General features: G+C 60.7%; 1 protein-coding gene across 1 annotated transcript in view; it reads right to left on the minus strand.

Moving 5' to 3' along the window:
• Positions 1 to 22,535, minus strand: part of LOC138368955 (rootletin-like) — a 47,000-nt gene that overhangs the window by 5,585 nt on the left and 18,880 nt on the right. Inside the window, exon 4 of the mRNA XM_069331682.1 lies at positions 1,003 to 5,697. Coding sequence (XP_069187783.1) covers positions 1,003 to 5,697 — 4,695 coding nt within the window. The remainder of the gene's footprint in view (positions 1 to 1,002; positions 5,698 to 22,535) is intronic.

The following is a 22,535-nucleotide window of genomic DNA, read 5'->3' on the forward strand; positions in this document are numbered from 1 at the left end:
TAATTACCGGATGCTGGGAACCGGGAGTGAGATAAGGGAAAATTGATCTCGATATCCTAATGGGCATCTGTGTGTATTCACCTAGTTGTACTTGCGGGGGTTGAGCTCTGCTCTTTCGGCCTACCTCTCAACTGTCAATCAACTGTTTCTAACTACTACTACCATATCACACACACACACACACACACACACACACACACACACACACACACACACACACACACACACACACACACACACACACACACACACACACACACACACACACACACACACTGTGGTGGAGGCTGACTCCATACACAGTTTCAAGTGTAGATATGATAGAGCCCAATATGCTCAGGAATCTGTACACCTGTTGATTGACGGTTGAGAGGCGGGACCAAAGAGCCAGAGCTCAACCCCCGCAAACACAACTAGGGGAGTACACACCAGGATGCAGCCCGTGACAGCTGACTAACTCCCAGGTACCTATTTACTGGTAGGTAACATGGGCATAGGGTGAAAAAAAAACTCTGCCCAATGTTTCTCGCCGGCGCCCGGGATCGAACCTAGGACCACAGGATCATAGGCACAGAGTCGTGGGGAGGCAGAGAGTCGTGGCCCTTCCAGCTGGACCAGCTCACAGTCACTTACCTACCACAACAGAGGGGATATATAAGTTCTTGACATATAGGCAGTGACTGACAGTGACTCGCTCGGGGAGGCGTCAATGACAACCAGGCCCACTTGGCCAAAGGTCAAGGCAGTTAGGTAACTACTGAGGGTCAGCCAATTGGTATGGCAATTCAGTTCATGTCAAAGAGGTATGATTAACACTAAATGGAGACGAAGTCTAAAAACAATTGTTTGTTGGATTAACACAAATAAGAGACGCGTAATTATGTGCCCCAACTTGAGGCAATGTCTTTAAGAATATCAGTCTGAGAACTTTATCTATTCTTAAATTAAAGAAACAATTATTCCCAATTATAATAAATCTAAATATAAATAAAATACTCCCACCTTCCGAAAGCTCCCGAATCTGGCTAGAAGCAGTGCCTCCCGCAGGACGCTGCGCAGTGCCTCCCGCAGGACGCTGCGCAGTGCCTCCCGCAGGACGCTGCGCAGTGCCTCCCGCAGGACGCTGCACAGTGCCTCCCGCAGGACGCTGCACAGTGCCTCCCGCAGGACGCTGCACAGTGCCTCCCGCAGGACGCTGCACAGTGCCTCCCGCAGGACGCTGCGCAGTGCCTCCCGCAGGACGCTGCGCAGTGCCTCCCGCAGGACGCTGCGCAGTGCCTCCCGCAGGACGCTGCGCAGTGCCTCCCGCAGGACGCTGCGCAGTGCCTCCCGCAGGACGCTGCGCAGTGCCTCCCGCAGGACGCTGCGCAGTGCCTCCCGCAGGACGCTGCGCAGTGCCTCCCGCAGGACGCTGCGCAGTGCCTCCCGCAGGACGCTGCGCAGTGCCTCCCGCAGGACGCTGCGCAGTGCCTCCCGCAGGACGCTGCGCAGTGCCTCCCGCAGGACGCTGCGCAGTGCCTCCCGCAGGACGCTGCGCAGTGCCTCCCGCAGGACGCTGCGCAGTGCCTCCCGCAGGACGCTGCGCAGTGCCTCCCGCAGGACGCTGCGCAGTGCCTCCCGCAGGACGCTGCGCAGTGCCTCCCGCAGGACGCTGCGCAGTGCCTCCCGCAGGACGCTGCGCAGTGCCTCCCGCAGGACGCTGCGCAGTGCCTCCCGCAGGACGCTGCGCAGTGCCTCCCGCAGGACGCTGCGCAGTGCCTCCCGCAGGACGCTGCGCAGTGCCTCCCGCAGGACGCTGCGCAGTGCCTCCCGCAGGACGCTGCGCAGTGCCTCCCGCAGGACGCTGCGCAGTGCCTCCCGCAGGACGCTGCGCAGTGCCTCCCGCAGGACGCTGCGCAGTGCCTCCCGCAGGACGCTGCGCAGTGCCTCCCGCAGGACGCTGCGCAGTGCCTCCCGCAGGACGCTGCGCAGTGCCTCCCGCAGGACGCTGCGCAGTGCCTCCCGCAGGACGCTGCGCAGTGCCTCCCGCAGGACGCTGCGCAGTGCCTCCCGCAGGACGCTGCGCAGTGCCTCCCGCAGGACGCTGCGCAGTGCCTCCCGCAGGACGCTGCGCAGTGCCTCCCGCAGGACGCTGCGCAGTGCCTCCCGCAGGACGCTGCGCAGTGCCTCCCGCAGGACGCTGCGCAGTGCCTCCCGCAGGACGCTGCGCAGTGCCTCCCGCAGGACGCTGCGCAGTGCCTCCCGCAGGACGCTGCGCAGTGCCTCCCGCAGGACGCTGCGCAGTGCCTCCCGCAGGACGCTGCGCAGTGCCTCCCGCAGGACGCTGCGCAGTGCCTCCCGCAGGACGCTGCGCAGTGCCTCCCGCAGGACGCTGCGCAGTGCCTCCCGCAGGACGCTGCGCAGTGCCTCCCGCAGGACGCTGCGCAGTGCCTCCCGCAGGACGCTGCGCAGTGCCTCCCGCAGGACGCTGCGCAGTGCCTCCCGCAGGACGCTGCGCAGTGCCTCCCGCAGGACGCTGCGCAGTGCCTCCCGCAGGACGCTGCGCAGTGCCTCCCGCAGGACGCTGCGCAGTGCCTCCCGCAGGACGCTGCGCAGTGCCTCCCGCAGGACGCTGCGCAGTGCCTCCCGCAGGACGCTGCGCAGTGCCTCCCGCAGGACGCTGCGCAGTGCCTCCCGCAGGACGCTGCGCAGTGCCTCCCGCAGGACGCTGCGCAGTGCCTCCCGCAGGACGCTGCGCAGTGCCTCCCGCAGGACGCTGCGCAGTGCCTCCCGCAGGACGCTGCGCAGTGCCTCCCGCAGGACGCTGCGCAGTGCCTCCCGCAGGACGCTGCGCAGTGCCTCCCGCAGGACGCTGCGCAGTGCCTCCCGCAGGACGCTGCGCAGTGCCTCCCGCAGGACGCTGCGCAGTGCCTCCCGCAGGACGCTGCGCAGTGCCTCCCGCAGGACGCTGCGCAGTGCCTCCCGCAGGACGCTGCGCAGTGCCTCCCGCAGGACGCTGCGCAGTGCCTCCCGCAGGACGCTGCGCAGTGCCTCCCGCAGGACGCTGCGCAGTGCCTCCCGCAGGACGCTATGCAGTGCCTCCCGCAGGACGCTGCGCAGTGCCTCCCGCAGGACGCTGCACAGTGCCTCCCGCAGGACGCTGCACAGTGCCTCCCGCAGGACGCTGCGCAGTGCCTCCCGCAGGACGCTGCGCAGTGCCTCCCGCAGGACGCTGCACAGTGCCTCCCGCAGGACGCTGCGCAGTGCCTCCCGCAGGACGCTGCACAGTGCCTCCCGCAGGACGCTGCGCAGTGCCTCCCGCAGGACGCTGCGCAGTGCCTCCCGCAGGACGCTGCACAGTGCCTCCCGCAGGACGCTGCGCAGTGCCTCCCGCAGGACGCTGTGCAGTGCCTCCCACAGGACGCTGCACAGTGCCTCCCGCAGGACGCTGCGCAGTGCCTCCCGCAGGACGCTGCACAGTGCCTCCCGCAGGACGCTGCGCAGTGCCTCCCGCAGGACGCTGCGCAGTGCCTCCCGCAGGACGCTGCGCAGTGCCTCCCGCAGGACGCTGCGCAGTGCCTCCCGCAGGACGCTGCGCAGTGCCTCCCGCAGGACGCTGCGCAGTGCCTCCCGCAGGACGCTGCACAGTGCCTCCCGCAGGACGCTGCACAGTGCCTCCCGCAGGACGCTGCACAGTGCCTCCCGCAGGACGCTGCGCAGTGCCTCCCGCAGGACGCTGCGCAGTGCCTCCCGCAGGACGCTGCGCAGTGCCTCCCGCAGGACGCTGCGCAGTGCCTCCCGCAGGACGCTGCGCAGTGCCTCCCGCAGGACGCTGCGCAGTGCCTCCCGCAGGACGCTGCGCAGTGCCTCCCGCAGGACGCTGCGCAGTGCCTCCCGCAGGACGCTGCGCAGTGCCTCCCGCAGGACGCTGCGCAGTGCCTCCCGCAGGACGCTGCGCAGTGCCTCCCGCAGGACGCTGCGCAGTGCCTCCCGCAGGACGCTGCGCAGTGCCTCCCGCAGGACGCTGCGCAGTGCCTCCCGCAGGACGCTGCGCAGTGCCTCCCGCAGGACGCTGCGCAGTGCCTCCCGCAGGACGCTGCGCAGTGCCTCCCGCAGGACGCTGCGCAGTGCCTCCCGCAGGACGCTGCGCAGTGCCTCCCGCAGGACGCTGCGCAGTGCCTCCCGCAGGACGCTGCGCAGTGCCTCCCGCAGGACGCTGCGCAGTGCCTCCCGCAGGACGCTGCGCAGTGCCTCCCGCAGGACGCTGCGCAGTGCCTCCCGCAGGACGCTGCGCAGTGCCTCCCGCAGGACGCTGCGCAGTGCCTCCCGCAGGACGCTGCGCAGTGCCTCCCGCAGGACGCTGCGCAGTGCCTCCCGCAGGACGCTGCGCAGTGCCTCCCGCAGGACGCTGCGCAGTGCCTCCCGCAGGACGCTGCACAGTGCCTCCCGCAGGACGCTGCGCAGTGCCTCCCGCAGGACGCTGCGCAGTGCCTCCCGCAGGACGCTGCACAGTGCCTCCCGCAGGACGCTGCGCAGTGCCTCCCGCAGGACGCTGTGCAGTGCCTCCCACAGGACGCTGCACAGTGCCTCCCGCAGGACGCTGCGCAGTGCCTCCCGCAGGACGCTGCACAGTGCCTCCCGCAGGACGCTGCGCAGTGCCTCCCGCAGGACGCTGCGCAGTGCCTCCCGCAGGACGCTGCGCAGTGCCTCCCGCAGGACGCTGCGCAGTGCCTCCCGCAGGACGCTGCACAGTGCCTCCCGCAGGACGCTGCGCAGTGCCTCCCGCAGGACGCTGCACAGTGCCTCCCGCAGGACGCTGCGCAGTGCCTCCCGCAGGACGCTGCACAGTGCCTCCCGCAGGACGCTGCACAGTGCCTCCCGCAGGACGCTGCACAGTGCCTCCCGCAGGACGCTGCACAGTGCCTCCCGCAGGACGCTGCACAGTGCCTCCCGCAGGAAGCTGTGCAGTGCCTCCCGCAGGACGCTGCACAGTGCCTCCCGCAGGACGCTGCGCAGTGCCTCCCGCAGGACGCTGCACAGTGCCTCCCGCAGGACGCTGCGCAGTGCCTCCCGCAGGACGCTGCGCAGTGCCTCCCGCAGGACGCTGCGCAGTGCCTCCCGCAGGACGCTGCGCAGTGCCTCCCGCAGGACGCTGCGCAGTGCCTCCCGCAGGACGCTGCGCAGTGCCTCCCGCAGGACGCTGCGCAGTGCCTCCCGCAGGACGCTGCGCAGTGCCTCCCGCAGGACGCTGCGCAGTGCCTCCCGCAGGACGCTGCGCAGTGCCTCCCGCAGGACGCTGCGCAGTGCCTCCCGCAGGACGCTGCGCAGTGCCTCCCGCAGGACGCTGCGCAGTGCCTCCCGCAGGACGCTGCGCAGTGCCTCCCGCAGGACGCTGCGCAGTGCCTCCCGCAGGACGCTGCGCAGTGCCTCCCGCAGGACGCTGCGCAGTGCCTCCCGCAGGACGCTGCGCAGTGCCTCCCGCAGGACGCTGCGCAGTGCCTCCCGCAGGACGCTGCGCAGTGCCTCCCGCTGGTCGCTGCACAGTGCCTCCCGCTCGACGCTGCGCAGTGCCTCCCGCAGGACGCTGCGCAGTGCCTCCCGCAGGACGCTGCACAGTGCCTCCCGCAGGACGCTGCGCAGTGCCTCCCGCAGGACGCTGCGCAGTGCCTCCCGCAGGACGCTGCGCAGTGCTACAAATTCTTCACGACCTAACCTAACCTTATAGTCATTACCTGGCCAGCTAATATTATGTACCTGTGAGCTTGTGTGAGGCGGGACGACACACCCACAACGGGTTGGTGTCCATTATTATTAATGACTATTGCCATTGTCAGGTGTGCAATATACATGTTGTTGCATTTGTTATGATGCAACATTCCGGCAGGTATAGTGAGCAGGGGACGGTGCAACGTGTTGATGTGTCCTGCCTCCATTCACACACCTGCCTCCCTACACACCTGCCTCTACTGTGTATGTCCTCCCTCCCTACACACACCTGCCTCTACTGTGTGTCCTGCCTCCCCACATACCTGTCTCCTTACACACACCTGCCTCCCTACCCCTACACACAAGATAGAATGAAGGCAGCAGACGCGAGAAAGGAGCGCAGGGAGAGAGAAAGGAATCAGAGAACCACAACCCCAAACTCTACAATCCCAGAGGGGAGTGGGGAACCCTCCTCAAACAGTGCAACAGCCACAGGGAGTGGGGCACCACCCCCACATTCTACCCAACAGACACCCAACCTGCCCCTTCCCCTGTCAGCCCCCCACTAAGTACCCACCTAGGGCACCCTCCCCCCTCCTCCCACTCACCCCTCTCCCCAGGACCTCCCTTCTCCCCCCTCCCCCAAGCCCTCCCCTCTCCCACATGCCTTCCTGTCTCTCATACCCCAAGCCCTCCGTTCTCCCCCACCCCCTAAGCCCCCCCGCTGTCCCCCACCCCACCTAAGTCTTCCCCTCTCCACCACTCCCCTTAACCCTCCCCTCTTCAACACCCACCTCGCTCCTCCTTTTCCTCCCACGCCCCTCAAGCTCTCCTCCCTCTTCATACCCCCCCATCTCCCCTATCCCCCAAATCCTCTCCTCCCCCCATGCTCCCCCAACCCTCCCCCTCGCCCCCCCAACCCTCCCCCTCTAACTCTCCCCCCCTCTCCCCCCACCCCCCCAAGTCCTTCCTCCTCCACCAGTCTCCCCGTGCCAGATCCCCCCAGCTCCCATTCACCCCAGATCCCACAGGTCCCCCCCAGAGGAGAAGCAGAAGAGAGTCAGTTTCAGAGTGATGTACTCGAACATAGATGGGATCACAAGCAAGACAAGTGAACTAAGGGAAAGAGCACAAGAAGTGAACCCAGATGTAATCGGACTCACTGAAACAAAACTCTCCAGAATCAAAACAAATGCTGTGTTTCCCCCCAGGAGTACACAGTAATAAGGAAAGAGAGGGAAGGTAGGGGAGGAGGCGGAGTGGCCCTACTCATGAGAAAGGAATGGAGTTTTAAGGAGATGGCTATCCCGGGCTGTGAGGGGTTCAGAGACTACATAGCAGGCACCATGACAACGGGAGGACCAAGGATCGTAGTAGCAGTAATATACAACCCTCCGCCAAATGACAGAAGACCCAGTCAAGAGTATGACAACAACAACATGGCAGTTAACACTATAATTGAAAGGGCAGCCTCTGCTGCCTGTAGAAATAGATCCCACCTGCTCATCATGGGCGACTTCAATCACAGAAGGATTGACTGGGAGAACAAGGAACCGCATGGAGGCGAGGATACGTGGAGAGCCAAACTACTGGAGGTGGTGACTAGAAACCTTTTAACCCAGCATGTCAGAGAACCCACAAGGATAAGAGGCAATGACGAACCAGCGAGACTCGACCTAGTCTTCACTCTGAACGACTCCGACATAAGAGAATTCGGTTTTGAGGACCCAGTAGGAATAAGCGACCACAGTGTTCTGGTGTTTGAGTACCTGATTGAAGAAGGGTTATTGAACTCGAGGAGGGATACCGAAACCAAAAGATTAGCATACCGAAAGGGGAACTATGAGGGGATAAGAAAATTCCTAACAGATATAGCATGGGAAACAGAGCTCAGGGGGCAAGACGGCCCAAGATATGATGGACTACATCACGCAGAAGCGCAAGGACGCAGCAAACAAGTTTGTCCCAGTCCAAAAGGAAAACAGAGAAATGAAGATGAGAAACCCATGGTGTAATCAGAGATGTAGGTTAGCTAAGCAGCAAAGTAAAAGGGCAAGGAGAAACTATAGGAATAATAGGACACTGGAGAGCAGAGAATGATACCAGAATGCCAGAAATGAATATGTCAGGATGAGAAGAAAGGCAGAAAGACAATACGAAAATGACATCGCAAGCAAGGCAAAGACTCGGCCTAAATTATTGCATAGCCACATCAGGAGAAAAACAACAGTAAAGGAACAGGATATGAAATTAAGGATAGGGGCGGAAGGATTCACTACAAACGACAAGGAAGTGTGTGAGGAACTGAATAAGAAATTTCAGGAGGTCTTCACCTTAGAGCAAGGAGAAATTCCAGAGATAAGAGAGGGAATAGCTAACCAGGAACCACTGGAAGAGTTTGAGATTACCAGCGGGGAAGTAAGGAAGTGTTTACTAAAGTTGGATGTGACAAAGGCTATAGGCCTAGATGGAATCTCCCCTTGGATACTAAAGGAAGGAGCAAAATAACTGTGCCTACCACTCTCCATAGTGTATAACAAATCACTGGCAACAGGGGAACTGCCAGATATGTGGAAAGCAGCTAACGTAGTCCCGATATACAAGAAAGGGGATAGACAGGAGGCACTGAGCTACAGGCCAGTGTCCCTAACCTGCATACCATGCAAGCTGATGGAGAAGATTGTGCGAAGACAGCTAGTGGAGCATCTGGAGCGAAGGAATTTTGTAAAACAGCACCAACATGGGTTCAGGAATGGCAGGTCCTGCCTCACAGGGTTACTTGAATTCGACGACCAGGCAACAAAAATAAGGCAAGAAAGAGAAGTGTAGGCAGACTGCATATTTTTGGATTTTCAGAAAGCCTTTGATACAGTGCCACACAAGAGGCTAGTGAAAAAGCCGGAGATGCAGGCTGGAGTGAAAGGGAATGTACTCCGTTGGATACAGGAATACCTAAGCAACAGAAGACAACGAGTCTGTGTGAGGGGTGAGGTCTCAGATTGGCGAGACGTTACGAGTGGAGTACCGCAGGGGTCAGTCCTTGGACCTATACTGTTTCTGATATATGTAAATGATCTCCCAGAGGGTATAGAATCGTTTCTCTCAATGTTTGCAGATGATGCAAAAATTATGAGGAGGATTGAAACAGAGGATGATAGTAGGAAGCTACAAGATGACCTAGACAGACTGAGTGAATGGTCCAACAAATGGCTGTTGAAGTTCAACCCGAGTAAATGCAAAAAAATGAAACTAGGCAGTGGAAACAGGAGGCCAGACACAGGATACAGAATAGGAGATGAAGTACTTAATGAAACAGACAGAGAGAAAGATCTTGGAGTTGATATCACACATACCTGTCTCCTGAAGCCCACATAAAGAGAATAACGTCTGCGGCATATGCGAGGCTGGCTAACATCAGAACAGCGTTCAGGAACCTGTGTAACGAATCATTCAGAATCTTGTACACCACATATGTAAGACCAATCCTAGAGTATGCGGCCCCAGCATGGAGCCCATACCTTGTCAAGCACAAGACGAAGCTGGAAAAAGTCCAAAGGTATGCCACTAGACTAGTCCCAGAACTAAGAGGCATGAGTTACGAGGAAAGACTGCGGGAAATGCACCTTACGACACTGGAAGACAGAAGAGTAAGGGGAGACATGATCATAACCTACAAAATCCTCAGAGGAATCGACCGGGTAAACAAGGATAAACTATTCAACACTGGTGGGACGCGAACAAGGGGACACAGGTGGAAACTGAGTACCCACATGAGCCACAGAGACGTTAGAAGGAACTTTTTCAGTGTCAGAGTAGTTAACGGATGGAATGCATTAGGCAGTGAGGTGGTGGAGGCTGACTCCATACGCAGTTTCAAATGTAGATATGATAGAGCCCAGTAGGCTCAGAAATCTGTACACCAGTTAATTGACAGTTGAGAGGCGGGATCAAAGAGCCAAAACTCAACCCCCGCAAGCACAAATAGGTGAGTACACACCTGCCTCTACTGTGTGTGTCCTGCCTCCCTACACACACCTGTCTCTACTGTGTGTCCTACCTCCCTATACACACCTGCCTCTACTGTGTGTGTGTCCTGCTTCCCTACACACCTGCTTCTACTGTGTGTGTGTCCTGCCTCCCTACACACCTGCTTCTACTGTGTGTGTGTCCTGCCTCCCTACACACCTGCCTCTATTGTGTGTGTTCGGCCTCTCTACACACCTGCCTCTACTGTGTGTGTGTCCTGCCTACATACACACACCTGCCTGTACTGTGTGTATCCTACCTCCCTACACACACCTGTCTCTACTGTGTGTCCTACCTCCCTACACACACCTGCCTCTACTGTGTGTGTCCTGCCTCCCTACACACCTGCGTCTACTGTGTGTGTGTCCTGCCTCCCTACACACCTGCCTCTATTGAGTGTGTGTACTGCCTCCCTACACACCTGCCTCTATTGTGCGTGTCCTGCTTCCCAACACACACCTGTCTCCCTACACACACCCGCCTCTACTGTGTGTGTCCTGCCTCCCTATACACACCTGCCTCTACTGTGTGTCCTGCCTCCTTACACACACCCGTCTCCCTACACACACCTGCCTCCCTACACACACCCGTCTCCCTACACACACCTGCCTCCCTACACACACCCGTCTCCCTACACACACCTGCCTCCCTACACACACCCGTCTCCCTACACACACCTGCCTCCCTACACACGCATGCCTCTACTGGAACAGTAAACCTCTTGCCTCTATTCTTAACAATACTATTAATAAGTAGTAGAATTATATAACGCAAATAGTTACTTTAATTTACAGAAATTAATAAAGTTTTTATGCAGCAACTAACAAGTTAATTCCTGTCTATTTGAATTGACAAGATTTATAAGGAATTCAAGTAGAATTCCTGATAAATCGCCCCCCCTCCCCCCCCCCAAAGTTTTGAGTAGTTTACATGTGAGAAAAGTTTGTTATACAGTTCACTTCCTCAACTAAATCATTCAATAATACATTTCAACGCGTATAACTTACTCAATAAAATATATAAACAATTAAAACAAAATCCCACCTGTAAATTTCTCACAATCCTGAGGAGTAGTCTCAAGCTGTCAACCAGTCATTGATCAGCCAAGCTGTCGGTCAACCAGTCATTGGTCAGTCAAGCTGTCGGTCAACCAGTCATTGGTCAGCCAAGCTGTCGGTCAACCAGTCATTGGTCAGCCAAGCTGTCGGTCAACCAGTCATTGGTCAGCAAAGCTGTCGGTCAACCAGTCATTGATCAGCCTAGCTGTCGGTCAACCAGTCATTCATCAGCCAAGCTGTCGGTCAACCAGTCATTGGTCAGCCAAGCTGTCGGTCAACCAGTCATTGATCAGCCAAGCTGTCGGTCAACCAGTCATTGATCAGCCAAGCTGTCGGTCAACCAGTCATTGATCAGCCAAGCTGTCGGTCAACCAGTCATTGATCAGCCAAGCTGTCGGTCAACCAGTCATTGATCAGCCAAGCTGTCGGTCAACCAGTCATTGATCAGCCAAGCTGTCGGTCAACCAGTCATTGGTCAGCCAAGCTGTCGGTCAACCAGTCATTGGTCAGCCAAGCTGTCGGTCAACCAGTCATTGATCAGCCAAGCTGTCAGTCAACCAGTCATTGATCAGCCAAGCTGTCGGTCAACCAGTCATTGATCAGCCAAGCTGTCGGTCAACCAGTCATTGATCAGCCAAGCTGTCAGTCAACCAGTCATTGATCAGCCAAGCTGTCGGTCAACCAGTCATTGATCAGCCAAGCTGTCGGTCAACCAGTCATTGATCAGCCAAGCTGAGGGTCAACCAGTCATTGATCAGCCAAGCTGTCAGTCAACCAGTCATTGATCAGCCAAGCTGTCGGTCAACCAGTCATTGATCAGCCAAGCTGTCGGTCAACCATTCATTGATCAGCCAAGCTGTCGGTCAACCAGTCATTGATCAGCCAAGCTGTCGGTCAACCAGTCATTGATCAGCCAAGCTGTCGGTCAACCAGTCATTGATCAGCCAAGCTGAGGGTCAACCAGTCATTGATCAGCCAAGCTGTCGGTCAACCAGTCATTGATCAGCCAAGCTGTCAGTCAACCAGTCATTGATCAGCCAAGCTGTCGGTCAACCAGTCATTGATCAGCCAAGCTGTCGGTCAACCAGTCATTGATCAGCCAAGCTGTCGGTCAACCAGTCATTGATCAGCCAAGCTGTCGGTCAACCAGTCATTGATCAGCCAAGCTGTCGGTCAACCAGTCATTGATCAGCCAAGCTGTCGGTCAACCAGTCATTGATCAGCCAAGCTGTCGGTCAACCAGTCATTGATCAGCCAAGCTGTCGGTCAACCAGTCATTGATCAGCCAAGCTGTCGGTCAACCAGTCATTGATCAGCCAAGCTGTCGGTCAACCAGTCATTGATCAGCCAAGCTGTCGGTCAACCAGTCATTGATCAGCCAAGCTGAGGGTCAACCAGTCATTGATCAGCCAAGCTGTCGGTCAACCAGTCATTGATCAGCCAAGCTGAGGGTCAACCAGTCATTGATCAGCCAAGCTGAGGGTCAACCAGTCATTGATCAGCCAAGCTGAGGGTCAACCAGTCATTGATCAGCCAAACTGTCTTTGAACAGCCAAGCTGTCGGTCAACCAGTCATTGATCAGCCAAGCTGAGGGTCAACCAGTCATTGATCAGCCTAGCTGCCAGTCAACCAGTCATTGATCAGCCTAGCTGAGGGTCAACCAGTCATTGATCAGCCTAGCTGCCAGTCAACCAGTCATTGATCAGCCAAACTGTCTTTGATCAGCCAAGCTGTCGGTCAACCAGTCATTGATCAGCCTAGCTGTCGGTCAACCAGTCATTCATCAGCCAAACTGTCTTTGATCAGCCAAACTGTCGGTCAACCATTCATTGATCAGCCAAGCAATCGGTCAACCAGTCATTGATCAGCCTAGCTGTCGGTCAACCAGTCACTGATCAGCCTAGCTGTCGGTCAACCAGTCATTGATCAGTCTAGCTGCCAGTCAACCAGTCATTGATCAGCCTAGCTGCCAGTCAACCAGTCATTGATCAGCCTAGCTGCCAGTCAACCAGTCATTGATCAGCCAAACTGTCTTTGATCAGCCAAGCTGTCGGTCAACCAGTCATTGATCAGCCAAGCTGTCGGTCAACCAGTCATTGATCAGCCTAGCTGTCGGTCAACCAGTCATTCATCAGCCAAACTGTCTTTGATCAGCCAAACTGTCGGTCAACCAGTCATTGATCAGCCAAGCTGTCGGTCAACCAGTCATTGATCAGCCTAGCTGTCGGTCAACCAGTCATTGATCAGCCTAGCTGTCGGTCAACCAGTCATTGATCAGCCAAACTGTCAGTCAACCAGTCATTGATCAGTCTAGCTGCCAGTCAACCAGTCATTGATCAGCCAAACTGTCTTTGATCAGCCAAGCTGTCTGTCAACCAGTTATTGATCAGTCAAATTGTCTTTGATCAGCCAAACTGCCAGTCAACCAGTCATTGATCAGCCAAACTGCCAGTCAACCAGTCATTGATCAGCCAAACTGCCAGTCCAGCACCAGGCTCGAAGAGAGACATGGAGGGACAAGGAGAATGACATGGGGGAGGGGGACAGGGGGGGGGGGGGGGAGGGGAGTGGGGGAGAGGGGGGGGGGGGGAGGGGGGAGGGGGAAATAGGTAACCCAAGCTTTCTCGTGTTTACATCAAAACGTTTTTCTTCAGTCATGTTTGTAGCTTGGTCCCCCCCCCCCGACCCCTGTGACATCCTCCCCTCCCCGCGACCCCTGTGACATCCTTCCCCCCCCCCCGCGACCCCTGTGACATCCTCCCCCCCCCCTCGCGCCCCTGTGACATCCTCCCCCCCCTCGCGCCACTGTGACATCCTCCCCCCCCCCGCGACCCCTGTGACATCCTCCTCCCCCCTCGCGCCCCTGTGACATCCTTCCCCCCCCGCGACCCCTGTGACATCCTCCCCCCCTCGCGCCCCTGTGACATCCCCCCCCCTCGCGCCCCTGTGACATCCTCCCCCCCCCGCGACCCCTGTGACATCCTCCTTCCCCCTCGCGCCCCTGTGACATTCTCCCCCCCCCCGCGACAAATGTGACATCCTCCCCCCCCTCGCGCCCCTGTGACATTCTCCTCCCCCCCCCTCGCGGCCCTGTGACATCCTCCCCCCCGCGACCCCTGTGACATCCTCCCCCCCCTCGCGCCACTGTGACATCCTCCCCCCCCCCGCGACCCCTGTGACATCCTCCTCCCCCCTCGCGCCCCTGTGACATCCTTCCCCCCCCGCGACCCCTGTGACATCCTCCCCCCCTCGCGCCCCTGTGACATCCCCCCCCCTCGCGCCCCTGTGACATCCTCCCCCCCCCGCGACCCCTGTGACATCCTCCTTCCCCCTCGCGCCCCTGTGACATTCTCCCCCCCCCCGCGACAAATGTGACATCCTCCCCCCCCTCGCGCCCCTGTGACATTCTCCTCCCCCCCCCTCGCGGCCCTGTGACATCCTCCCCCCCCCGACCCCTGTGACATCCTCCCCTCACATGGTCCCCACCCCCCCCCGACCCCTGTGACATCCTCCCTCCCGACCCCTGTGACATCGTCCCCCCCCGACCCCTCTGACATCCTCCCCCCCCCCGACCCCTGTGACATCTTCTCCCCCCCCGACCCCTGTGACATCTTCTCCCCCCCCGACCCCTGTGACATCCTCCCCCCCGACCCCTGTGACATCCTCCCCCCCCCGACCCCTGTGACATCTTCCCCCCCCGACCCCTGTGACATCCTCCCCCCCGACCCCTGTGACATCCTCCCCCCCCGACCCCTGTGACATCTTCCCCCCCGACCCCTGTGACATCCTCCCCCCCGACCCCTGTGACATCCTCCCCCCCTCGCGCCCCTGTGACATTCTCCTCCCCCCCCTCGCGGCCCTGTGACATCCTCCCCGCGACCCCTGTGACATCCTCCCCCCCCCCCCGACCCCTGTGACATCCTCCCCCCAGACCCCTGTGACATTCTCCCCCCCCCGACCCCTGTGACATCCTCCCCCCCCGACCCCTGTGACATCTTCTCCCCCCCGACCCCTGTGACATCTTCTCCCCCCCGACCCCTGTGACATCCTCCCCCCCCGACCCCTGTGACATCCTCCCCCCCCGACCCCTGTGACATCTTCCCCCGCCGACCCCTGTGACATCCTCCCCCCCGACCCCTGTGACATCCTCCCCCCCCGACCCTGTGACATCCTCCCCCCCCCGACACCTGTGACATCCTCCCCCCCGACCCCTGTGACATCCTCCCCCCCGACCCCTGTGACATCCTCCCCCCCCCGACCCCTGTGACATCCTCCCCCCCGACCCCTGTGACATCCTCCCCCCCGACCCCTGTGACATCCTCCCCCCCCGACCCCTGTGACATCCTCCCCCCCCCCGACCCCTGTGACATCCTTCCCCCCCGACCCCTGTGACATCCTCCCCCCCCGACCCCTGTGACATCCTCCCCCCGACCCCTGTGACATCCTCCCCCCGACCCCTGTGACATCCTCCCCCCGACCCCTGTGACATCCTCCCCCCCCGACCCCTGTGACATCCTCCCCCCCCCGACCCCTGTGACATCCTCCTCCCCCCCGACCCCTGTGACATCCTCCCCCCCCGACCCCTGTGACATCCTCCCCCCCGACCCCTGTGACATCCTCCCCCCCGACCCCTGTGACATCCTCCCCCCCCCCGACCCCTGTGACATCCTCCCCCCCCCGACCCCTGTGACATCCTCCCCCCCCGACCCCTGTGACATCCTCCCCCCCGACCCCTGTGACATCCTCCTCCCCCCCGACCCCTGTGACATCCTCCCCCCCCCTGACCCCTGTGACATCCTCCCACCCCCCCGACCCCTGTGACATCCTCCCCCCCCGACCCCTGTGACATCCTCCCCCCCGACCCCTGTGACATCCTCCCCCCCGACCCCTGTGACATCCTCCCCCCCGACCCCTGTGACATCCTCCCCCCCGACCCCTGTGACATCCTCCCCCCCGACCCCTGTGACATCCTCCCCCCCCGACCCCTGTGACATCCTCCCCCCCCCCCGACCCCTGTGACATCCTCCTCCCCCCCGACCCCTGTGACATCCTCCCCCCCGACCCCTGTGACATCCTCCCCCCGACCCCTGTGACATCCTCCCCCCCGACCCCTGTGACATCCTCCCCCCCGACCCCTGTGACATCCTCCCCCCCGACCCCTGTGACATCCTCCACCCCGACCCCTGTGACATCCTCCCCCCCCGACCCCTGTGGACATCCTCCCCCCCCGACCCCTGTGACATCCTCCCCCCCCCGACCCCTGTGACATCCTCCCCCCCGACCCCTGTGACATCCTCCCCCCCCGACCCCTGTGACATCCTCCTCCCCCCCGACCCCTGTGACATCCTCCCCCCCGACCCCTGTGACATCCTCCCCCCCGACCCCTGTGACATCCTCCCCCCCCGACCCCTGTGACATCCTCCCCCCCCGACCCCTGTGACATCCTCCCCCCCCGACCCCTGTGACATCCTCCCCCCCGACCCCTGTGACATCCTCCTCCCCCCCGACCCCTGTGACATCCTCCCCCCCCCTGACCCCTGTGACATCCTCCCCTCACATGGTCCCCCCCCTGACCCCTGTGACATCCTCCTCCCCCCCGACCCCTGTGACATCCTCCCCCCCCGACCCCTGTGACATCCTCCCCCCCCGACCCCTGTGACATCCTCCCCCCCCCGACCCCTGTGACATCCTCCCCCCCGACCCCTGTGACATCCTCCTCCCCCCCGACCCCTGTGACATCCTCCCCCCCCCCTGACCCCTGTGACATCCTCCCCTCACATGGTCCCCCCCCCCTGACCCCTGTGACATCCTCCTCCCCCCCGACCCCTGTGACATCCTCCCCCCCGACCCCTGTGACATCCTCCCCCCCCCGACCCCTGTGACATCCTCCCCCCCCCGACCCCTGTGACATCCTCCCCCCCCGACCCCTGTGACATCCTCCCCCCCGACCCCTGTGACATCCTCCCCCCCCGACCCCTGTGACATCCTCCCCCCCCGACCCCTGTGACATCCTCCCCCCCCCGACCCCTGTGACATCCTCCCCCCCCCGACCCCTGTGACATCCTCCCACCCCTCCCCCCCCCCACTTCCCGTCAAGCCAGCACCAAGTGTTGTAATAGTCGTGTGACAAATAAACAATTTGACGTTTGACAACTTCCACTCCTCCTCCCCCCCCTCTCTCTTCCTCTCTCTCGTCTACTGGTTCCTCCTCCTCCTCCCCCCCCTCTCTCTTCCTCTCTCTCGTCTAACTGGTTCCTCCTCCTCCTCCCCCCCCCCTCTCTCTTCCTCTCTCTCGTCTACTGGTTCCTTCCTCCTCCCTCCCCCCTCTCTCTTCCTCTCTCTCGTCTACTGGTTCCTCCTCCTCCCCTCCTCCCCCCCTCTCTCTTCCTCTCTCTCGTCTACTGGTTCCTCCTCCTCCTCCCCCCCCTCTCTCTTCCTCTCTCTCGTCTACTGGTTCCTCCTCCTCCCCCCCCCCTCTCTCTTCCTCTCTCTCGTCTACTGGTTCCTCCTCCTCCCCCCCCCCCTCTCTCTTCCTCTTCTCTCGTCTACTGGTTCCTCCTCCTCCTCCCCCCCCTCTCTCTTCCTCTCTCTCGTCTACTGGTTCCTCCTCCTCCTCCCCCCCCTCTCTCTTCCTCTCTCTCGTCTACTGGTTCCTCCTCCTCCTCCCCGCCCCTCTCTCTTCCTCTCTCTCGTCTACTGGTTCCTCCTCCTCCCCCCCCCTCTCTCTTCCTCTCTCTCGTCTACTGGTTCCTCCTCCTCCCCCCCCTCTCTCTTCCTCTCTCTCGTCTACTGGTTCCTCCTCCTCCCCCCCCCTCTCTCTCCTCTCTCTCGTCTACTGTTCCTCCTCCTCCCCCCCCCTCTCTCTTCCTCTCTCTCGTCTACTGGTTCCTCCTCCTCCCCCCCCTCTCTCTTCCTCTCTCTCGTCTACTGGTTCCTCCTCCTCCCCCCCCTCTCTCTTCCTCTCTCTCGTCTACTGGTTCCTCCTCCTCCCCCCCCTCTCTCTTCCTCTCTCTCGTCTACTGGTTCCTCCTCCTCCCCCCCCCTCTCTCTCTCTCTCTCTCGTCTACTGGTTCCTCCTCCTCCTCCCCCCCCTCTCTTCCTCTCTCTCGTCTACTGGTTCCTCCTCCTCCTCCCCCCCCTCTCTTCCTCTCTCTCGTCTACTGGTTCCTCCTCCTCCTCCCCCCCCCTCTTCCTCTCTCTCGTCTACTGGTTCCTCCTCCTCCTCCCCCCCCCTCTCTTCTCTCTCTCGTCTACTGGTTCCTCCTCCTCCCCCCCCTCTCTCTTCCTCTCTCTCGTCTACTGGTTCCTCCTCCTCCTCCCCCCCCCCTCTCTTCCTCTCTCTCGTCTACTGGTTCCTCCTCCTCCTCCCCCCCCTCTCTTCCTCTCTCTCGTCTACTGGTTCCTCCTCCTCCCCCCCCTCTCTCTTCCTCTCTCTCGTCTACTGGTTCCTCTCTCCTCCCCCCCCTCTCTTCCTCTCTCTCGTCTACTGGTTCTCCTCCTCCTCCCCCCCCCCTCTCTTCCTCTCTCTCGTCTACTGGTTCCTCTCCTCCTCCCCCCCCCTCTCTTCCTCTCTCTCGTCTACTGGTTCCTCCTCCTCCCCCCCCTCTCTCTTCCTCTCTCTCGTCTACTGGTTCCTCCTCCTCCCCCCCCCTCTCTCTTCCTCTCTCTCGTCTACTGGTTCCTCCTCCTCCCCCCCCTCTCTCTTCCTCTCTCTCGTCTACTGGTTCCTCCTCCTCCCCCCCCTCTCTCTTCCTCTCTCTCGTCTACTGGTTCCTCCTCCTCCTTCCCCCCACTCTCTCTTCCTCTCTCTCGTCTACTGGTTCCTCCTCCTCCTCCCCCCTCTCTCTTCCTCTCTCTCGTCTACTGGTTCCTCCTCCTCCCTCCCCCCCCTCTCTCTTCCTCTCTCTCGTCTACTGGTTCCTCCTCCTCCTCCCCCCCCTCTCTCTTCCTCTCTCTCGTCTACTGGTTCCTCCTCCTCCGCCCCCCCCTCTCTCTTCCTCTCTCTCGTCTACTGGTTCCTCCTCCTCCTCCCCCCCCTCTCTCTTCCTCTCTCTCGTCTACTGGTTCCTCCTCCTCCTCCCCCCCCTCTCTCTTCCTCTCTCTCGTCTACTGGTTCCTCCTCCTCCTCCCCCCCCTCTCTCTTCCTCTCTCTCGTCTACTGGTTCCTCCTCCTCCTCCCCCCCTCTCTCCTTCCTCTCTCTCGTCTACTGGTTCCTCCTCCTCCTCCCCCACCTCTCTTCCTCTCTCTCGTCTACTGGTCTCCTCCTCCTCCCCCCCCTCTCCTTCCTCTCTCTCGTCTACTGGTTCCTCCTCCTCCTCCCCCCCTCTCTCTTCCTCTCTCTCGTCTACTGGTTCCTCCTCCTCCTCCCCCCCCTCTCTTCCTCTCTCTCGTCTACTGGTTCCTCCTCCTCCCCCCCCCTCTCTTCCTCTCTCTCGTCTACTGGTTCCTCCTCCTCCTCCCCCCCCCTCTCTTCCTCTCTCTCGTCTACTGGTTCCTCCTCCTCCTCCCCCCCCTCTCTTCCTCTCTCTCGTCTACTGGTTCCTCCTCCTCCTCCCCCCCCTCTCTTCCTCTCTCTCGTCTACTGGTTCCTCCTCCTCCTCCCCCCCCTCTCTTCCTCTCTCTCGTCTACTGGTTCCTCCTCCTCCTCCCCCCCTCTCTCTTCCTCTCTCTCGTCTACTGGTTCCTCCTCCTCCTCCCCCCCCTCTCTCTTCCTCTCTCTCGTCTACTGGTTCCTCCTCCTCCCCCCCCTCTCTCTTCCTCTCTCTCGTCTACTGGTTCCTCCTCCTCCTCCCCCCCTCTCTCTTCCTCTCTCTACGTCTACTGGTTCCTCCTCCTCCCCCCCCCTCTCTCTTCCTCTCTCTCGTCTACTGGTTCCTCCTCCTCCCCCCCCCTCCTCTTCCTCTCTCTCGTCTACTGTTCCTCCTCCTCCCCCCCCCTCTCTCTTCCTCTCTCTCGTCTACTGTTACCTCCTCCCTCCTCCCCCCCCTCTCTTCCTCTCTTCTCGTCTACTGGTTCCTCCTCCTCCTCCCCCCCCTCTCTCTTCCTCTCTCTCGTCTACTGGTTCCTCCTCCTCCTCCCCCCCTCTCTCTTCCTCTCTCTCGTCTACTGGTTCCTCCTCCTCCTCCCCCCCTCTCTCTTCCTCTCTCTCGTCTACTGGTTCCTCCTCCTCCTCCCCCCCTCTCTTCCTCTCTCTCGTCTACTGGTTCCTCCTCCTCCTCCCCCCCTCTCTTCCTTCTCTCTCGTCTACTGGTTCCTCCTCCTCCTCCCCCCCTCCTTCCTTCCCTCTCTCGTCTACTGGTTCCTCCTCCTCCTCCCCCCTCTCTCTTCCTCTCTCTCGTCTACTGGTTCCTCCTCCTCCTCCCCCCCTCTCTCTTCCTCTCTCTCGTCTACTGGTTCCTCCTCCTCCTCCCCCCCTCTCTCTTCCTCTCTCTCGTCTACTGGTTCCTCCTCCTCCTCCCCCCCTCTCTCTCTCCTCTCTCTCGTCTACTGGTTCCTCCTCCTCCTCCCCCCCCTCTCTCTTCCTCTCTCTCGTCTACTGGTTCCTCCTCCTCCTCCCCCCCTCTCTCTTCCTCTCTCTCGTCTACTGGTTCCTCCTCCTCCTCCCCCCCCTCTCTCTTCCTCTCTCTCGTCTACTGGTTCCTCCTCCTCCTCCCCCCCCTCTCTCTTCCTCTCTCTCGTCTACTGGTTCCTCCTCCTCCTCCCCCCCTCTCTCTTCCTCTCTCTCGTCTACTGGTTCCTCCTCCTCCTCCCCCCCCTCTCTCTTCCTCTCTCTCGTCTACTGGTTCCTCCTCCTCCTCCCCCCCCTCTCTCTTCCTCTCTCTCGTCTACTGGTTCCTCCTCCTCCTCCTCCTCACCTCTCTTCCTTCCCTCTCTCGTCTACTGGTTCCTCCTCCTCCTCCCCCCCTCTCTTCTTCCTCTCTCTCGTCTACTGGTTCCTCCTCCTCCTCCCCCCCCTCTCTCTTCCTCTCTCTCGTCTACTGGTTCCTCCTCCTCCTCCCCCCCTCTCTCTTCCTCTCTCTCGTCTACTGGTTCCTCCTCCTCCCCCCCTCTCTCTTCCTCTCCTCGTCTACTGGTTCTCTCCTCCTCCCCCCCCTCTCTCTTCCTCTCTCTCGTCTACTGGTTCCTCCTCCTCCCCCCCCTCTCTCTTCCTCTCTCTCGTCTACTGGTTCCTCCTCCTCCCCCCCCCTCTCTCTTCCTCTCTCTCGTCTACTGGTTCCTCCTCCTCCCCCCCCCTCTCTCTTCCTCTCTCTCGTCTACTGGTTCCTCCTCCTCCTCCCCCCCCCTCTTCCTCTCTCTCGTCTACTGGTTCCTCCTCCTCCTCCCCCCCCCTTCTTCTCTCTCTCGTCTACTGGTTCCTCCTCCTCCCCCCCCCCTCTCTCTTCCTCTCTCTCGTCTACTGGTTCCTCCTCCTCCTCCCCCCCTCTCTCTTCCTCTCTCTCGTCTACTGGTTCCTCCTCCTCCTCCCCCCCCTCTCTCTTCCTCTCTCTCGTCTACTGGTTCCTCCTCCTCCCCCCCCTCTCTCTTCCTCTCTCTCGTCTACTGGTTCCTCCTCCTCCTCCCCCCCCTCTCTCTTCCTCTCTCTCGTCTACTGGTTCCTCCTCCTCCCCCCCCTCTCTCTTCCTCTCTCTCGTCTACTGGTTCCTCCTCCTCCCCCCCCCTCTCTCTTCCTCTCTCTCGTCTACTGGTTCCTCCTCCTCCCCCCCCTCTCTCTTCCTCTCTCTCGTCTACTGGTTCCTCCTCCTCCCCCCCTCTCTCTTCCTCTCTCTCGTCTACTGGTTCCTCCTCCTCCCCCCCCCCTCTCTCTTCCTCTCTCTCGTCTACTGGTTCCTCCTCCTCCCCCCCCCTCTCTCTTCCTCTCTCTCGTCTACTGGTTCCTCCTCCTCCTCCCCCCCCTCTCTTCCTCTCTCTCGTCTCTACTGGTTCCTCCTCCTCCTCCCCCCCTCTCTTCCTCTCTCTCGTCTACTGGTTCCTCCTCCTCCTCCCCCCCTCTCTTCCTCTCTCTCGTCTACTGGTTCCTCCTCCTCCTCCCCCCCTCTCTTCCTCTCTCTCGTCTACTGGTTCCTCCTCCTCCCCCCCCTCTCTCTTCCTCTCTCTCGTCTACTGGTTCCTCCTCCTCCTCCCCCCCCTCTCTTCCTCTCTCTCGTCTACTGGTTCCTCCTCCTCCTCCCCCCCCCTCTCTTCCTCTCTCTCGTCTACTGGTTCCTCCTCCTCCCCCCCCCTCTCTTCTCTCTCTCTCGTCTACTGGTTCCTCCTCCTCCTCCCCCCTCTCTCTTCCTCTCTCTCGTCTACTGGTTCCTCCTCCTCCTCCCCCCCCTCTCTTCCTCTCTCTCGTCTACTGGTTCCTCCTCCTCCCCCCCCCCTCTCTTCCTCTCTCTCGTCTACTGGTTCCTCCTCCTCCCCCCCCTCTCTCTTCCTCTCTCTCGTCTACTGGTTCCTCCTCCTCCTCCCCCCCCTCTCTCTTCCTCTCTCTCGTCTACTGGTTCCTCCTCCTCCCCCCCTCTCTCTTCCTCTCTCTCGTCTACTGGTTCCTCCTCCTCCCCCCCCTCTCTCTTCCTCTCTCTCGTCTACTGGTTCCTCCTCCTCCTCCCCCCCCTCTCTTCCTCTCTCTCGTCTACTGGTTCCTCCTCCTCCCCCCCCCTCTCTCTCCTCCTCTCTCTCGTCTACTGGTTCCTCCTCCTCCCCCCCCTCTCTTCCTCTCTCTCGTCTACTGGTTCCTCCTCCTCCTTCCCCCCCCTCTCTTCCTCTCTCTCGTCTACTGGTTCCT

The sequence above is a fragment of the Procambarus clarkii genome, chromosome 26 (assembly GCF_040958095.1).
Source record: "Procambarus clarkii isolate CNS0578487 chromosome 26, FALCON_Pclarkii_2.0, whole genome shotgun sequence".
Lineage (NCBI taxonomy): Eukaryota > Metazoa > Arthropoda > Malacostraca > Decapoda > Cambaridae > Procambarus > Procambarus clarkii.